Source organism: Biomphalaria glabrata, chromosome 11, assembly GCF_947242115.1.
Source record: "Biomphalaria glabrata chromosome 11, xgBioGlab47.1, whole genome shotgun sequence".
Classification (NCBI taxonomy): domain Eukaryota; kingdom Metazoa; phylum Mollusca; class Gastropoda; family Planorbidae; genus Biomphalaria; species Biomphalaria glabrata.
Window position 1 is genome coordinate 38,459,448 of NC_074721.1, and position 16,515 is coordinate 38,475,962.

General features: G+C 35.7%; 1 protein-coding gene across 2 annotated transcripts in view; it reads right to left on the bottom strand.

Annotated features, from left to right (window-relative positions):
- Positions 1-5,975: 5,975 nt before the first annotated feature.
- LOC106055031 (cubilin-like) overlaps positions 5,976-16,515 on the bottom strand; it is a 143,520-nt gene continuing 132,980 nt past the window's right edge. For both annotated transcript variants that reach the window (XM_056045610.1, XM_056045611.1), the window contains exons 65-69: positions 15,550-15,682; positions 14,461-14,642; positions 12,772-12,928; positions 10,879-11,108; positions 5,976-8,235 (exon numbers count right to left, since the gene is read on the bottom strand). In XM_056045610.1, the coding sequence (XP_055901585.1) occupies positions 8,113-8,235; positions 10,879-11,108; positions 12,772-12,928; positions 14,461-14,642; positions 15,550-15,682 (825 nt within the window). In that variant the 3' untranslated portion in view covers positions 5,976-8,112. The remainder of the gene's footprint in view (positions 8,236-10,878; positions 11,109-12,771; positions 12,929-14,460; positions 14,643-15,549; positions 15,683-16,515) is intronic.

The following is a 16,515-nucleotide window of genomic DNA, read 5'->3' on the forward strand; positions in this document are numbered from 1 at the left end:
AACAACAACAGTTAAAAGAAACGGGTCTCGCTATAGATCGTACAGACTCTGTCTCCTTCTCATGACACACTTAAATAGGCATGTATTGAATAGATTTGTGAGTACCTGGTTCAATAGAAAGTTGCGTCCTTGTAAGTCAATTTAGTATTGATACATGATAATCAAAACTTGAGTCACACGACATACTTATGGTTGGAGAAAATAGATCAATTAATACAACTTTCCGTTGTATGTTGGTAAGAGCAATGCAAATGATAGGTCACCTATTAAAATCTTCTACTGGTGAGAATTCTGGGTCTACTCACTCTTACAATATTCGGAAGAAGACAATTGAATATACATATATTACATATATTAAATACACAGTATCAGTGGCGAAGCTAGGGTTGTAGGAGAGGGGGTCCAAATATGAAAATTATACCGGGTCCCATCTTGAGGCGTCCCCAAATGAGTGTTCCATTTTTTTTTTTTTACATTAAATATTTATCCAATGCCATTTGCATTTTATGTTGTTATGGAAATTAGAGACCATGTTGCATGTATTCCACACATTAGACGTATATATTTATTCAGTACATTATCTCATGTCATGATGTTGAATGTCAAAATGCGGGAACTCTAAAGAGGCTAAGCCCCCCACCCGAGCCCCAAAATCCCTTGCTACGTCATTTACAATAGACTGTTAAATGTGAATTTATTGGTTCAATAGAAGGTGAGTCCATGTGAGTCAGTTTATTATCGATGGATGATAATGATGATAGTCCCACATGATAGTTAGAAGTGTGGTCGAGAGGCTAAGTACGCTTGATCTTGGCTTGGCTACCTATGAAAGAGGTTCGAATCGAGTAGAGTTGTCTTTACTGAGCGCCTAAAGGCAGCACGGAAAACTTTCTTCCAGATACCCCCCTCCCCCCACCGGTGACACACAAGACTGGACCACAGCGCTCTGACCACGCTATAAGCACGAAAGCAGCGCTATATAAAAGATATAATTAATTTATTTTAATTGTATAATTAAAACTTAAGTCACACGACATTAGGATAAGGTTCGAAAAAAAGGAATATTTAGTAAAACTGTCTCTTTATGTTGGAAAAAACAATATTTACAATATTGTAACATTAAATTAAACCTTCTTTTGTTAAAAAATACCGTTCTTTTCTCCTAGAGCATGGAATGGGTTGCATGAGCGAGCCAGGAAATCCAATGACTTGGCAGAATTTATAATAAGGCTTGTCTTCGAGTCCGAGGATCAGCGAGGAATGCAGTATTTCCGGTAGCTGCGCAGCCCCCAACTGTGATCTACATATTTTGCCACACCCAGAATTTACGTCATGACAAAAGGCATGACGCGTAGGACGTATGCTAATCATTGCGCAGGGCCCAGTCTATGTAGGGATAATGATAATAAGTGAAAATTAAGAGTTTGTACTAGAAAACAAATTCGTCTTTGCATTTTATTTATTCTTTAAACGTACACGATTTAATTTGTAAAAATATCGCTGTTTTTTTAAAGATTGAGATAGATTTAGATATATATATAGATCTAGATCTATGTCTATGATCTATAGGGACCCCTCAACTCAAGAAAACATTAAGAAACTGGAACAGACACAAAATAGAGCAGTGAGATTCATAACAAACGAATATTCACATTTCACTAGAGTAACACCTTTAGTAAAATCACTAAATTTAGAAAGCCTTCAGGACAGAAGACTCAAAAGTAAAGTAGCAATTATTCATAAAACACTGAACCATAATCTTCAAATACAAAAACAAAATTGAATAAAATACTCTGAAAGACACAAAGATAAAGACACATTCCTCGTCCCATATGCTAGGACAAATTTGTACACATGCTCCTTCTTCCCTAGTGCTATTATAGCATGGAATGGATTGCCTGAGCTAGCTAGGAAAACAAGTGACTTGGCAGAATTTAAGTCATTGGTTAATATGCATGACTAGATGCGTGACGCGTAGGACGTAATCATCTTCCATTTTGAAGTAACGTCTGTATTATATAAGATAAGATATCGCACGTAGAATTGACGTTTTCAATATTGAATGACATCCCAACACGATAATTTTGTCCATTTTTCCTGGAGATTTTCATGAGTTTTCTGGAGATTTAGAATTAGCGCAGGGCCTATAAAAGTGCGGGGCCAAAAGCGACCGCATAGGTTGCAGTGGCCTAAGGCCGGTCCTGCATTCATATTGTGTACTTCTTGTGTTTCAGTGAAATAACAAAACTGTTTTACCAAAGTGAAGGCTACACTCCTAATAAAACATACATTACATTCACTTCAATACTTGATTAGATCCAGACTAAATATTCTTTTCAAATGGCTTATACCAAGAACGCACTACTATTTTTACAAAGCTTATAGGCCTATTAATCAACTCACTCTGTCAGGTTAAAAAGTGTGTACACGTTATTTCTCTTACACCAAATCTCGGATTAAGATGAAACTGCGCACAAAGGAACCAATTAGACAATTAATTACTTGTAATTCATTATTTTTTTTAATAGCAACAAGGTAAACTAATACGTCAGTATTCACAAATTTGGCTAAATGTGTTGGGTTTAGTCCCCATAAATAATTGTTAACGCTATTTCTGTCTCAAGCATTCTCCGATCAAGTTGATACTGTAAACGATTATGTATTGTACCTAACAAAACATGAATCAATAAACAAAAATACTCAGCTATTGGTAATTAATTATTTTGTTTGATATCGAATAAGGGAAATTAGGCATACTTGTAGCCTACATTATTGATATAAATAGTTTTAAGGACGAAGTTCTTCCTCTTTAGATTAAGCTTTTTTTTTTAAAAAAAAAAAAAGGATTTTTTATATTTTGCATGTTTCTTATTAATTTTCCATTCCAATTTCCGAATCTTTTTTTTTTCATATTGAATTGTTCCTTAGTTCCACGTGTGAACATATTACCAAAAAAAATGTACAGATAAAATGGCAGAAATTCTATATTGAGAAAACCAGACAGTTTACCGGCCCATATACCTCCACACCGTCTGCTTATGTCCCAGTGGAAAAGTGGCCAGATAAATTCAAGTGAGTAACAAGAAAAAGTAGAAAAAGTCCACAAAATCAAATGTTTATAAGAAAGTATACCAGTCAAATCTAGTCAACAGTATATTCGTTACAGCTGGGTAAAATATTTCATAGCAACAATGAATTTCTAATAAAACAGATATACACAATAGAACGATACGTTTGTAGCTATGAATAGCTGAACAATGACTCTACAACATTAGATTGTTTATAAAGTGTAGCACAGAGTAATTAATGTCTTGGCTAACTTATTTATCTCAGCCTCTGATCGATTTCATGTCAAGATTTGTACCGTAGAGAGTTTCAACTTGAAGTTCAAAACTAAAGTATGACTCAACGTCTTTACCTTGTCAATATATGACCGGTGGGTTAGAGTCTGTAAATCTGCTAGCCGTAGAGAGTTTCAACTTGAGGTTCAAAACTAAAGTATGACTCAACGTCTTTACCTTGTCAATATATGACCTGTGGGTTAGAGTCTGTAAATCTGCTAGCCGTAGAGAGTTTCAACTTGAGGTTCAAAACTAAAGTATGACTCAACGTCTTTACCTTGTCAATATATGACCTGTGGGTTAGAGTCTGAGTCTGTAAATCTGCTAGCCGAATTCTTATCTTATCTTATAAAATACAGACGTTACTTCAAAAAAAAAAAAGATGATAACATCCTACACGTGTTAATAGGTCAAACTAGTCATGCATGTTAACCAATGGCAGACGTTACTTCAAAAAAGAGGATGATTACGTCCTACGCGTCATGCATCTAGTCATGCATTGTTATTATTATTATTATAGCTTTTTATATAGCGCTACTTTCATGCTTATAGCATGCTCAGAGCGCTTTGAATGTTCTAAAATATTACGATTTCGGATTTTCACTATCTTTTCTAGTTTACGAGATCTAAACGGGACGGACGGACAGACCGTTCACACAAAACTAATAGCTTCTTTTCTCCTTTCGGGGCCGCTAAAATAAAGTTGATGACAGTGTCTACTTCAATACCATAATTTTTTTATTTTTTTTTTATATATGCACGATATTGGTAAGACGGATTTCTCAAATCTGGTGTGGTGTTAAGTCTATACCTGTGGTCCCTTTTGTGGCATCTCGGTTATGAGCAAATCCCCCCCCCCCCCCCCCACCAACGTATTGCCCATCTGCTTGGCATCAGCTTCCATAAAAGCGGTGCTATGTATTCTTCTTTCCTTGGGGCTTCCAGGTTAGGGCTTGCCTTGTTATGTTAGATGCAGGCTTGCGAAGATATGTAGCCTTCCTTGCAATATAATAAGAAGAAAGTCCAGCTGAGCGGAATAAAGTTTTCGGGGGACCGAAGTAAAATAACGAGCAGCTTGATTTGAAATAATGTGGTACATTTAAGAAAATAAAAAGTAAAGTTCCACTTTCAGACTTTGCGATCCATAGGGCAGATGATGTAAAGGGCATCTGTTTTTGTGGCCCACGGTTAATGAGGATATTATGAGGCCAGCACAACGACCAAGCGCGTTTACTTTTCCCCAACTAATGTCAGAGCTGGGTGGACTCAGAGGCACTAAAAACCAGAAATTAAACATCCTAGTCTTCACCAGGATTCGAACCCGGGACCTTCGGTTCTGAAGACAAGTGCTTTATCACTCAGCCAACGCGCCTCCTCACTTCATACAACCAGAAGTCATTTAAAGGTGGATCTTTTTTTCAAATTAGAGTCAGAATCTAGATCAGTTCAAATTTCAGAGTGATATCGTTATGAAAGAAAACTCCGATCCCGAGAAGATCTTATAAAATAAATTTATTTCCATTTTAGCACTAGTTAGACCTATTCGTAAATTACTTCAATGGTTCTTGGCACTCCCAAAAGGAGCTATTATAGGATACCTGGTGATCATCCCCACATCCGGTTTCTCTCTGATCCAGAAAGTCAATAAGTGAAGCAGTCTAGAGCGTTGAACGACATACCAGGCAACAAAGAGTGGTAAAGCGCTGGGCTTCAGAAACAAGGAGTTCAGATCCTGGTGAGGAGTGGGAATTTTTAGCTTCTGAGACCACCCAAAATAAATAAAATTATGGCTTTTATATAGCGCTACTTTCATGCTTATAGCATGATATCTAAGTTGTGGCGGGGGTATCTAGGAGAAGGTTTATCCGTGCTGCCTTTAGGCGCTCAGTAAACACAACTCTGCCCGAGTCGGGTGTCGAACCTCGAGCCCCCTTCATAGGTAGCCAAGCCAAGCCAAGTACAAGCACACTTTGCCTCTCGACCACTAATGGGTACCTTACAAACATTTGGGAATTGAAAGCGATTGGTCATTCTACCAGTCACATGACACCCTTATCAACTGTAGACCACAGAAACAGATAAACTTTACATCATCTTCCCCAATAGATCCAGGGTTTGAAAGGGGAACCTACTAGCTGACATTTTATCCACTAAGTTGATTGTTAAAAATACCTTTAAAACTGTGATAAGGGGGCACTATAGATTTGATAACTGATTCTCCATTAGCCATTTCAGAACAAATTTGGGATTGTGGTTTAAACTAGATTGGGATGTTATGTACATTTTATATAGCTTCGAGTGTAATAAATATGGATATATATTCCCTTTTTAGATTGAAAGGGTTGGTCAGAATTAGAAATGTTCAGGTGTGTGCTTCTTAAAAGTTATTTAAGACGTAAATAGATAAATACAGAAAGTTGTTTTTACAATAACAAGTTGCTGAAGCCAAATAGGAATAGATTTACTAAAGAGATTTTAAATTTACTAACAAGCAAAATATTCAAAAAATCTTTCTGAAAAAATAAAGCTTATCTAAAGGGGAAGAAATCCTCCTTTAAAACTGTATTTATCAGTAATGTACAAGTTATTTTCCTTATTCAATAGTAAACAAAATAATTAATAACCAATAATTAATTGACTATTTGTATTTTTGTTTAATGATTCATGTTTTGTTAGGTACAATAAATAATTGTATCAATCTGATTGGAGAATGCGTGAGGAAGAAATAGCATTAACAATTATTTAAGGGGACTAAACCCAACAAATTTAGCCATATCTGTGAATACTGAAGTATTAGATTCCCTTGTTGGTATTAAACAAACAAACAAAAAAATTACCAATAATAATTCTCTAATTATTTTTTTGTTTATTCATGTCTTGTCTAGGTCAATGAATAATTGTGCGAAAATTCAACCTGAGAATGGGTATGAGAGAAATAACGTTTATGCACTTTGTACCAGACAGACAGAAGTGCTGCACCAACCTCCTCCAAATAAATCTGTCACAGAACCAAACATTCTCATAGATGGCCAGAAATTAGCAAACGTCATAAGCTCAAACTTTCAAGAGCTCTTTCAAGGAATGCAATATCGACATTCATGGCAGGAAAGCACTAGCTCTCGATCGCTCTTTATCGCATGAAGCTGTGAGTCTCTGTGTCTCAAGATTTGAAGCAAGAAGAGTGGCCAGGGCGAAAGAGCCCCAAACCAACAAAAAGCTGAGAGAAGAAGCAGGCCTATCTGCAACTGACCTAGCTTACCCATGCCAAGTATGCGGCTGGCTTCTTAAAGCAAGGATTGGACTTTACAGTCATCTTGGGAGTCCATAGGAAATGAGAAATGTGCTCATCTTCGACCACGAAGGAGGAGCTATATACCAGACAGACAGAGTTGATACAAGCTTTGGAAAAGAAATGGTTAAGATTACTGTTTGAAAAAAAGGTAAATGTTCGTATATTAGTTCCAGCGTAACAACTAAAAGTAACAAAAACAGAGCTTTGTTCACCAAAATTTGTGATTAACTTTTATTACTTTCAAAACACTCACTTTTAAATACAAAATGGTCCAAGATTCGACATTGCAAGAAGTGACTTTTTTTGTACAAAACAGACAGCCATATCACAATTATCTTACAAAAACTTATTTCCTAATCTGTTTGGTAAATTTCTTAAGAGAAATATATCATCAACACTTGGGTTGAGTTTAGAAAAGACCAAAAGGAAAAAAAATAATTTTAAATCTCATTACAATTAATTATCAGGAGAACATGTATTAGGTCAAATGAATGAACAAATGTAATACTGTTTTATAATGAATGATATAGTTTGAATACTATCTATGGAACCTGTGGTTCAGTGGTCTTGAATGTCCCGGATTCAAACACTACCCACAGCCATCAACTGTCATCCTGCTGGAGGTTTTGGGCAAAGATGTAATTATCTTCAGAAACTGAAGGAACATCCGAAGCATAAATAACAAGAATGATATAAGTATAATTTTAATCTGAACATATGGCATGAATGATTAAGTTGGATTTCAAGACTATGGAGGAAATTGATGATGTAGGTATGAATTTGATTATTATTAGAAAAGGGAAAAGAAATGTATTTTTATAATTAGAATATAAAAATAATTTCTTCTTTTTTATAAATAACATCTATGTTTAATAAAAATGATAAATAGTTTATTGCAGTTAAAATAAGAATACATTTTGGGAGTTCAAAGATAAAAAATAATTACCATACCTTTAGTTTATTTATAAATATTTACAAACTTTTGCTACAGTGTAAACAATAATAAAGACATATTGCATTCAAAATACTTTTTAAAAAAAACTAACAAAACATTTAAAATACTAGCAAAATACAAAAGACATTTAAAATTCTAAAAGAAAACAAAATAAACAATAAAAAAATAACAATTCCATATCCTAAAAAAATACAGAAAACATTTGAAATACTGACGCAAAATATTCCAAATACAAACAGAATACAGAAATCATTCCAAATACTAACAAAAAACATTCCAAATACTAACAAAAAACAGAAAACATTCAAAGTACTAACAAAAAACATTCCATATCCTAACAAAAAACATAAAACATTCAAAGTACTAACAAAAAACATTCCATATCCTAACGAAATTCAGAAAACATTCAAAGGACTATCAAAAAAAACTTCCAAATACAAACAGAATACAGAAAACATTTGAACTACTAACTGATAATAAAAGACATTCCAGTATCTGCTAGGATTGTTCAATCATTCAATCTATTACAGTAATTCATTCATAGTTGGTGCAAAGGTAAACTTAAACACTGGCGCTGTCCCATTTCCTGTGGAGATATATTGCACCATGATGCTGGAAGAAAATTGTCTTGGACTCACATTGGCTACCTGGGGAAAGAAAAAAAGATGGTCTTTCTCTAATGAATAGTCACTATTAAAATCGGGAATATAAATGGGCTATGTTTAAAACATCAATGAAATTATTAAAAAAACTAATAACTAGCACTCTGATGAATGAATATCTTGACTAACAACAAATACACATTTTAAGGTATGTTTTAAAGTGCAGTATAACTGAGATATGTCTGAAGTACTGAGGTATGTCTGATGTACTGAGGTATGTCTGATGTACTGAGGTATGTCTGATGTACTGAGATATGTCTGATGTACTAAGATATGTCTGATGTACTGAGATATGTCTGATGTACTGAGGTATGTCTGATGTACTGAGGTATGTCTGATGTACTGAGATATGTCTGATGTACTGAGATATGTCTGATGTACTGAGATATGTCTGATGTACTGATATATGTCTGATGTACTGAGATATGTCTGATGTACTGAGATATGTCTGAAGTACTGAGGTATGTCTGATGTACTGAGATATGTCTGATGTACTGAGATATGTCTGATGTACTGAGATATGTCTGATGTACTGAGATATGTCTGATGTACTGAGATATGTCTGATGTACTGAGATATGTCTGATGTACTGAGATATGTCTGAAGTACTGAGGTATGTCTGATGTACTGAGATATGTCTGATGTATGTCTGATGTACTGAGATATGTCTGATGTACTAAGATATGTCTGAAGTACTGAGGTATGTCTGATGTACTGAGATATGTCTGATGTACTGAGATATGTCTGAAGTACTGAGGTATGTCTGATGTACTGAGATATGTCTGATGTACTGAGGTATGTCTGGTGTTCTGAGGTAAGTCTGATGTACTGAGGTATGTCTGAAGTACTGAGGTATGTCTGATGAACTGAGGTATGTCTGATGTACTGAGATATGTCTGAAGTACTGAGGTATGTCTGATGTACTGAGGTATGTCTGATGTACTGAGATATGTCTGAAGTACTGAGATATGTCTGAAGTACTGAGGTATGTCTGATGTACTGAGGTATGTCTGATGTACTGAGATATGTCTGATGTACTGAGATATGTCTGATGTACTGAGATATGTCTGATGTACTGAGATATGTCTGATGTACTGAGATATGTCTGATGTTCTGAGGTATGTCTGATGTACTGAGGTATGTCTGATGTACTGAGGTATGTCTGAAGTACTGAGATATGTCTGATGTACTGAGATATGTCTGATGTACTAAGATATGTCTGATGTACTGAGATATGTCTGATGTACTGAGATATGTCTGATGTACTGAGATATGTCTGATGTACTGAGATATGTCTGATGTACTAAGATATGTCTGATGTACTGAGATATGTCTGATGTACTGAGGTATGTCTGATGTACTGAGATATGTCTGATGTACTGAGATATGTCTGATGTACTAAGATATGTCTGATGTACTGAGATATGTCTGATGTACTGAGGTATGTCTGATGTACTGAGATATGTCTAATGTACTGAGATATGTCTGATGTACTGAGATATGTCTGATGTACTGAGATATGTCTGATGTACTGAGATATGTCTGAAGTACTGAGGTATGTCTGATGTACTGAGATATGTCTGATGTATGTCTGATGTACTGAGATATGTCTGATGTACTAAGATATGTCTGAAGTACTGAGGTATGTCTGATGTACTGAGATATGTCTGATGTACTGAGATATGTCTGAAGTACTGAGGTATGTCTGATGTACTGAGATATGTCTGATGTACTGAGATATGTCTGATGTACTGAGGTATGTCTGGTGTTCTGAGGTATGTCTGATGTACTGAGGTATGTCTGATGAACTGAGGTATGTCTGATGTACTCAGATATGTCTGAAGTACTGAGATATGTCTGAAGTACTGAGGTATGTCTGATGTACTGAGGTATGTCTGATGTACTGAGATATGTCTGAAGTACTGAGATATGTCTGAAGTACTGAGGTATGTCTGATATACTGAGGTATGTCTGATGTACTGAGATATGTCTGATGTACTGAGATATGTCTGATGTACTTAGATATGTCTGATGTACTGAGATATGTCTGATGTACTAAGATATGTCTGATGTACTAAGATATGTCTGATGTACTAAGATATGTCTGATGTACTGAGATATGTCTGATGTACTGAGATATGTCTGATGTACTGAGATATGTCTGATGTTCTGAGGTATGTCTGATGTTCTTAGGTATGTCTAATGTAAGAAAGGTCTGATTTAATGAGAAAAATCTTATTTACTGAGATAGGTGTATGCCCTGAAATATGTCTGATTTATTGAGATATGACAATACACAGCACAACTAAGGTAATCATTGCATTTTTCTAAATTAAACAAGTGTAAAAACTACAGGTACTCAATCGCCACCTTTGGCTGTAAAATGACTACAGCTCATTTTATGGTAGAAGAATTAAGTGTCTGGGGATCGGCTACGGTTGGAACATTGTTTCCCAAATAGCAGTTCCCCCACTCTAGAAAGCAGTAAAATACAATGCAACACTTTTCCCATACAGTTTGGGTAGAACAGCGAAACAGCAGAAGTTAAGATTCAATGTTTTCCTTCTAGGTAAGGTAGCCCAATAAAGGTTAACTAGCCATTCCCCTCTGGCCCAAATAACTACTTACATTGCAATAAGTACTGATCAATGGATCTGTGTCTAAAGTCCCCTGGTAGACCGCCACATAGCTAGTATCACAGTCTAAGCCTGCAGACACTTCATCAAACTTGAAGTAGGAAGTTCTGTGAGGTGAAATGTACCAGGAGCAGGTTTGATTCTGAAGATATCTGTTGGGGAACTCTGGACTTGTGAAGACACCGTAACTCAGACCTGTCAAGTTACCACCACAGCCTGAACCTAAGGGAAACACAGATGTAAAGAAAGTTTAAAATTTAAAATAAAATATACATCTGATGCTGTGCTGATTCTCCAAATATGTCAAAGGTACTGAGTACAATTTATAATATTACTACCTTGAATTTATTTGATGTAACCTCTAAAGAAAAGCATTCATAAAACTTTTACTGGCATTGGGAAGAATCATCTTAGCAGTTTTGAGTCAATATTACGGCCTATAATTTTAGAGTTCCTTATTAGAAAAACTACCTCTCTTACTTAAAGTATTTTTTGAAACTTTGGTAACAATGCCATTTTATTTAATATTTAAACATGTATTGATTACTACAATGAAAATACAACTTTTTAGCCCATTGAGAAATAAATTGACTGGCATTGCCCCTTCTCTTTGTCAGGACTTTGGGCACCCTCTTAAGAGGCTGCCATGCCCCCTCCCTTCACAGTTTAAGTAATACTACTTTAAATCCATAATTGTTTGACCCCTCCCCATTCCAACACTACTAAGGCCTCCTTCAGTTGCAAAGTGACTGTGAATCATCTCATAGAAAAGAGATGAACATCTGGGCATTAGTTATGAGTGATTCCCCCCATTTTCCATCCTTAAAAAAATATTTAATTGTACAATAAAAATGTATCTCCTAGAGTTTGTGAAAGGTAATAAAGGTTGGTGCACTGCCATAAATCTGGAGCTGTATTTATATATTGTAAGCAAGCTACAAGCAGACACTTCTTAATCATGACAGTGTTGCCAAACATAAGATATAATGTATTCTCTACAACAATGAAAAAAAAAAAAAAAGGAAAATATAATGGCTTCTGGTTTCATCCTTCCTGCAAAGCCTTTCTTAGGTGGATAGCCAGCCAAGGCTAACGAGCCCCTCCTGTCTAAAGCTTACTGGTTTAGATGCCAGTTACTCACTTTCGCCCCTACTCCTGACAGTGATTACAGTTCTGCAGAACCCAATATACAAGTTACACCTAAAGACTTTTTCAACTTGTACAAAATTGGATAAAAAGGAGACAGCAACATAAATACTTTGAGTTTTTAATTCTTTCTCTCCTACTTAATGATACCCTCGTTGATTGGACCTCATTAAATTAAATTAATTTTTGGTTTTAGAAAGTATAATTGGTTATATAAGAAGAGCATGCATTCTCCTATGATTCTATACCAAAAGTAACGTTTTCTGTTATTGAAGTTTAATCATAAAAGGGTAGAATGTACAAAGAGTTAAAGCAGCACAGTGGCTAGATTCTGATATCAACTAAAATTTCTGGTTTCAAATCCACTAGTCGATCGCTTCAGTCACATTTGGCCATCCCCCCAAAAATATCTGTACATTGCAAATTTGTCCCCTGAACATCATTTCTCTTGCCAACTCTCTACTAAGATTGTGTTGAATTTTACTTCCCTTCTTACTGGTGGCCACATGTCAACAGAATAAAGACATTTAAATAAATTGCTCTTCTATTGCTCATGCTATAGCATTCTTTTGGTGCATTCTGGTCCAAGCTCTTTTGTGGACATGTGTGGATGTGAGGTTTCTGTTCCTGGATGCCCTGAATGCTGAGGATCTTACATGCATAAGAAGTGACATTGAGAGACCCTGTAATGTCTATTCTATAATAAATATTAATGACCCAAACAAATAATATTGATTACCTTGGGTTGAAGCTATGTAAATGAGATCAAATCCCATTCCACCGACTGAAATGTCTGTCAAAAATTGCAATGTAGCTCTGTTATCACGTAAAAATACAGGATTCGGGAGAGTTCGTCCACAGAGAGTAGCCACGACCTGGGAGGAGCTGTTTTTCACCTGTTACAAGACATGAGGTAGTAAAAAAAGTGAACTCATTCTGTCCTTGTTCAATCAATACCTACTTTAGTTTCGAAGCCCAGGTAAGAAAAAAGGAGGGCTTGAAGTGGGGCTAGTGGCCCCACCCTGTAATACCTCAGTTGCAACAGAAATGGCAAACTTTAAATATTAAGATAATTTTACATGCAGTGAGGGCAGCCAACCCCCAATGGCGGTGTTGGACCAAACCCAACAGGACGTCCAATGCCTGATACATGGCAAATCTTTCAATGAAAAGAAACTGACCTAATTGGTACATGGAACTTAAGGGCGCCTCCATCAGACATGACTGATCTAAACTAATTGATACAATTACACTTTGTATTAAAGTTTTTTTTGTTTTTTTAAAGTATTTTTTGTTTTTCTTGTATTTAAATTTTAGAATGTTGGATGGCTGCATGGTTGTATGGTATGCACTCTGGACTGTCATCTTGATGATTCCGGATTGAAACCCAGCCTGCACCCATCTCATCTTTCCTGGGGAAAGTTTGTGAGTTAGTGTGCTTGAGTGACAAGTAATGGTATTGTAACTGTGTATTGATCAACTTTGTTGTTATTTTCACAAGTGAACTGATAAGCAAGGCAAGTTTTGTTTTATGCAAGACTGTAAGAATGGGCCAGTTTACAGTAGAGCACATGAGATAGCCTTGTTTAAAATGATTAGTGAATTAAGTTGTTGCATTCTTAATCTGTACTATTTCAGATGGGGCTAGGATGAAATCATCTTCAACTCTGAAGGACTGATTGAGGCATGTGAAACACAGGTGAATAAAAGATGTACTCTACAATATTGTTATCACCCTGCCTTGCACCAGCGCTTGTGGTGCGCACCAGTGCTTGTGGTGCGTACCAGCACAAAATCAAACAAGGAAGATGCTGTATTGGATGGCTGCCTGGTCGTGAGGTTTGCGCGCTGGACTGTCGTTCGGATTTATCGACGGTCGAGGGTTCAAACCCTGCCCGCTCCCATCCCCCGTCGTCCTGCGGGAGGTCTGGACTAGGAAGTAAACTATCTTCAACTCTGAAGGAACATCCGAAACATGTAAAACAAACAAACATTAGAAGAAAGAACAGTGTATCAAGTTATTAGGGAGAGTCTGAATTGTTGGGGAACTAAGGAGCTGTCTTTTGTTCTGCCTGAAGACTGTAATAGGGACTTGGAGCGTATTAGGGAAGGCTGTCATTGGTCCTATTAAGGTTTGGTGGAGAAAGGATTGGTAGAATTAGTAACAAGACTCTTGGAATGCAGAAGTCTGCTATGTGTTTGTCCTGGTAAATAAACACATTTATTTACTGTAGAACTTCGTTGAGTTGCCTGCCTTAGATTTACAACAATATTATTTGTACTGTAATGATTATATATATATATATATAGTTTCATCTACAAAGCACCTTTTTCTCCAGCTCAAAGCTACAGGATGGAATGTAATCATTTATAGAACAATTAAACAGAAGGAATGCTTTGAGAAAAACTGAAAAGCTTGACCACTGACCGTTAACAAATCATATACACAGTTTGGGTGTGCTTCCAGGTTAAATTCTCTAAAGTAAAGAGCCACTGAGGTATTGTTTGCTGTTTGAATGGTGTAGGTACAGTTGTGGTTGTTTTGATAACTGAAGGGAAACCCTGAACTAAATATTCTTCCACTGGGCTGGCTGTAGCTTCTCTGGCAACCTGGAACAAAAATACAAAATCTTATGGAAAGAAAACACTCGCCAAATAAAGTCTTCCATATTCTAAATAAATAAACCTTTGCCTTGCAATTCAGCTACCCCTCGGTGTGTTTTAATTGCATTGTTGCTTAATGATTAGGAAAAAAAAGATTCAGGAGCCAAAAAAATAATCAAGATAATGAATATAGCTATAAACAATAAGAATATAAAATTGTAACAGTGCTCTCTCTCTATTGTTGTCCCCTATCATGTCTTCTCATAATAGAACAACAATATTATGAAGACTGATAATCTAGAAATATTCTTTTTTATGAAACCAAAAATGCTACAAAGAATCTTAAAACATGTTTACATCTACATTTAGAAAATAAATGCAAAACACTGTAGTCTATGACATATATTTCTTGCCAAGAAATGAATCTACATTACAATTTATAATCTAAATACCAATTATTAATTTATCATGAATCTATATTAACAATTGCCTAAAAAATGCTAGATAGGAGAAAAAATAATGTATAAAAAGGATAGATAAATTTAAGTTTAATATTTACTTATAATAATAAGATTTGTCTTCGAGTCCGAAGTTAATGATTAAAGCGGTCAACGTAAAAGAGGTGCCCCACAGAATTTTACTTATACTGCCATTTTCTAAACAAATTATTTTGTCGACAAACAAAATCTAGAAATATACTTCACAAAATTTTTTTTACAACTGTGGTTAATGTTTCTGACTGCTTATACAAACAAACAACTTTTGACATTCCTTTTGATCATTCTGTGTACCATCATCACATAAACAACCTCATAAGTCCAACTCTCACTTAAGTTTAAAACAAAAAGCAGGTCTTGTCTTAGAATGTCCTAATGATAGGTTAAGACTAAATCTTTATGTTAAATATTCAAACCTGCAGTAGAAACATCTAAGCTAAACTTAGAGGTAGATGTTCCATTGTACAAGACTTTAGCACTCTCAGAAAGAGAATAGAATGGGTCATGTAGAGATGGGTCACACAAATCAACATTTTGTCCGGCTGCTACCTGCAATATAAAAAATGTATTCAAGTACGGTCCTAGGAACAGGGTTATCATTGCTGGAGACTGAGAAACATCAATGGAGAAAGGCAGTTTTTTTTTTTAAAGATAGTAGTAATATTCTATTGAGTTTGTTTATTTATAGGGATACTTTCAGTGTCATTTTATTATTTTATGAAACATGTTTTTTCCTACATAACTTTAGGTGACTTTAATTGTTTGATAAACCTAGACTTGTAAGTTTACTAAGTCTTAAGTCAGAAGCTCACAACAACTTGTTATATTTTTTTAATAACTACAATAAGGCTTGTCTTTAATAAATATATACCCTTTTGCTTTGGGGGCTTAGGGTCACTATCAGAATAAATATAGTAAAAAAAAAAATTACAAAAGAAGTCTTTCAAGGTTGTGCAAAAAAAAAGTAAGTAAGCGTAAGGTGGTACATAAACAAAATTATTTTTAAATTACATTTTCTTCAAACAAAAGTAATCAAGCAGGATGTCAGCCAGGCTGTAAAAAGTGAAAAACAGTCCATGTAGCAGATATTTGTGTCAGTGGTGCTCTATGGCTAGATTCATTGGACTCCTTCAGTTGTATAACAACTATAATGGTTCGCTAAATGAAATGAAAGCCTGGGCATTGGCTAAGGTCAGGAGGATGTCCCCCACCCAGCAGTTCCCATATCTTCTTGCAGATGATGTGTTCATAGGAATGGCTAAAACTGGGTACAGTTTAGAATCACCTGTACTGTGTGCTACAACCCCCAGATTTTTTTTTCTCAGGGTCAGATACCGAAGCTAGGTCTGGGTATAACCATGAGGCAGTAAGAGGTTCAGATT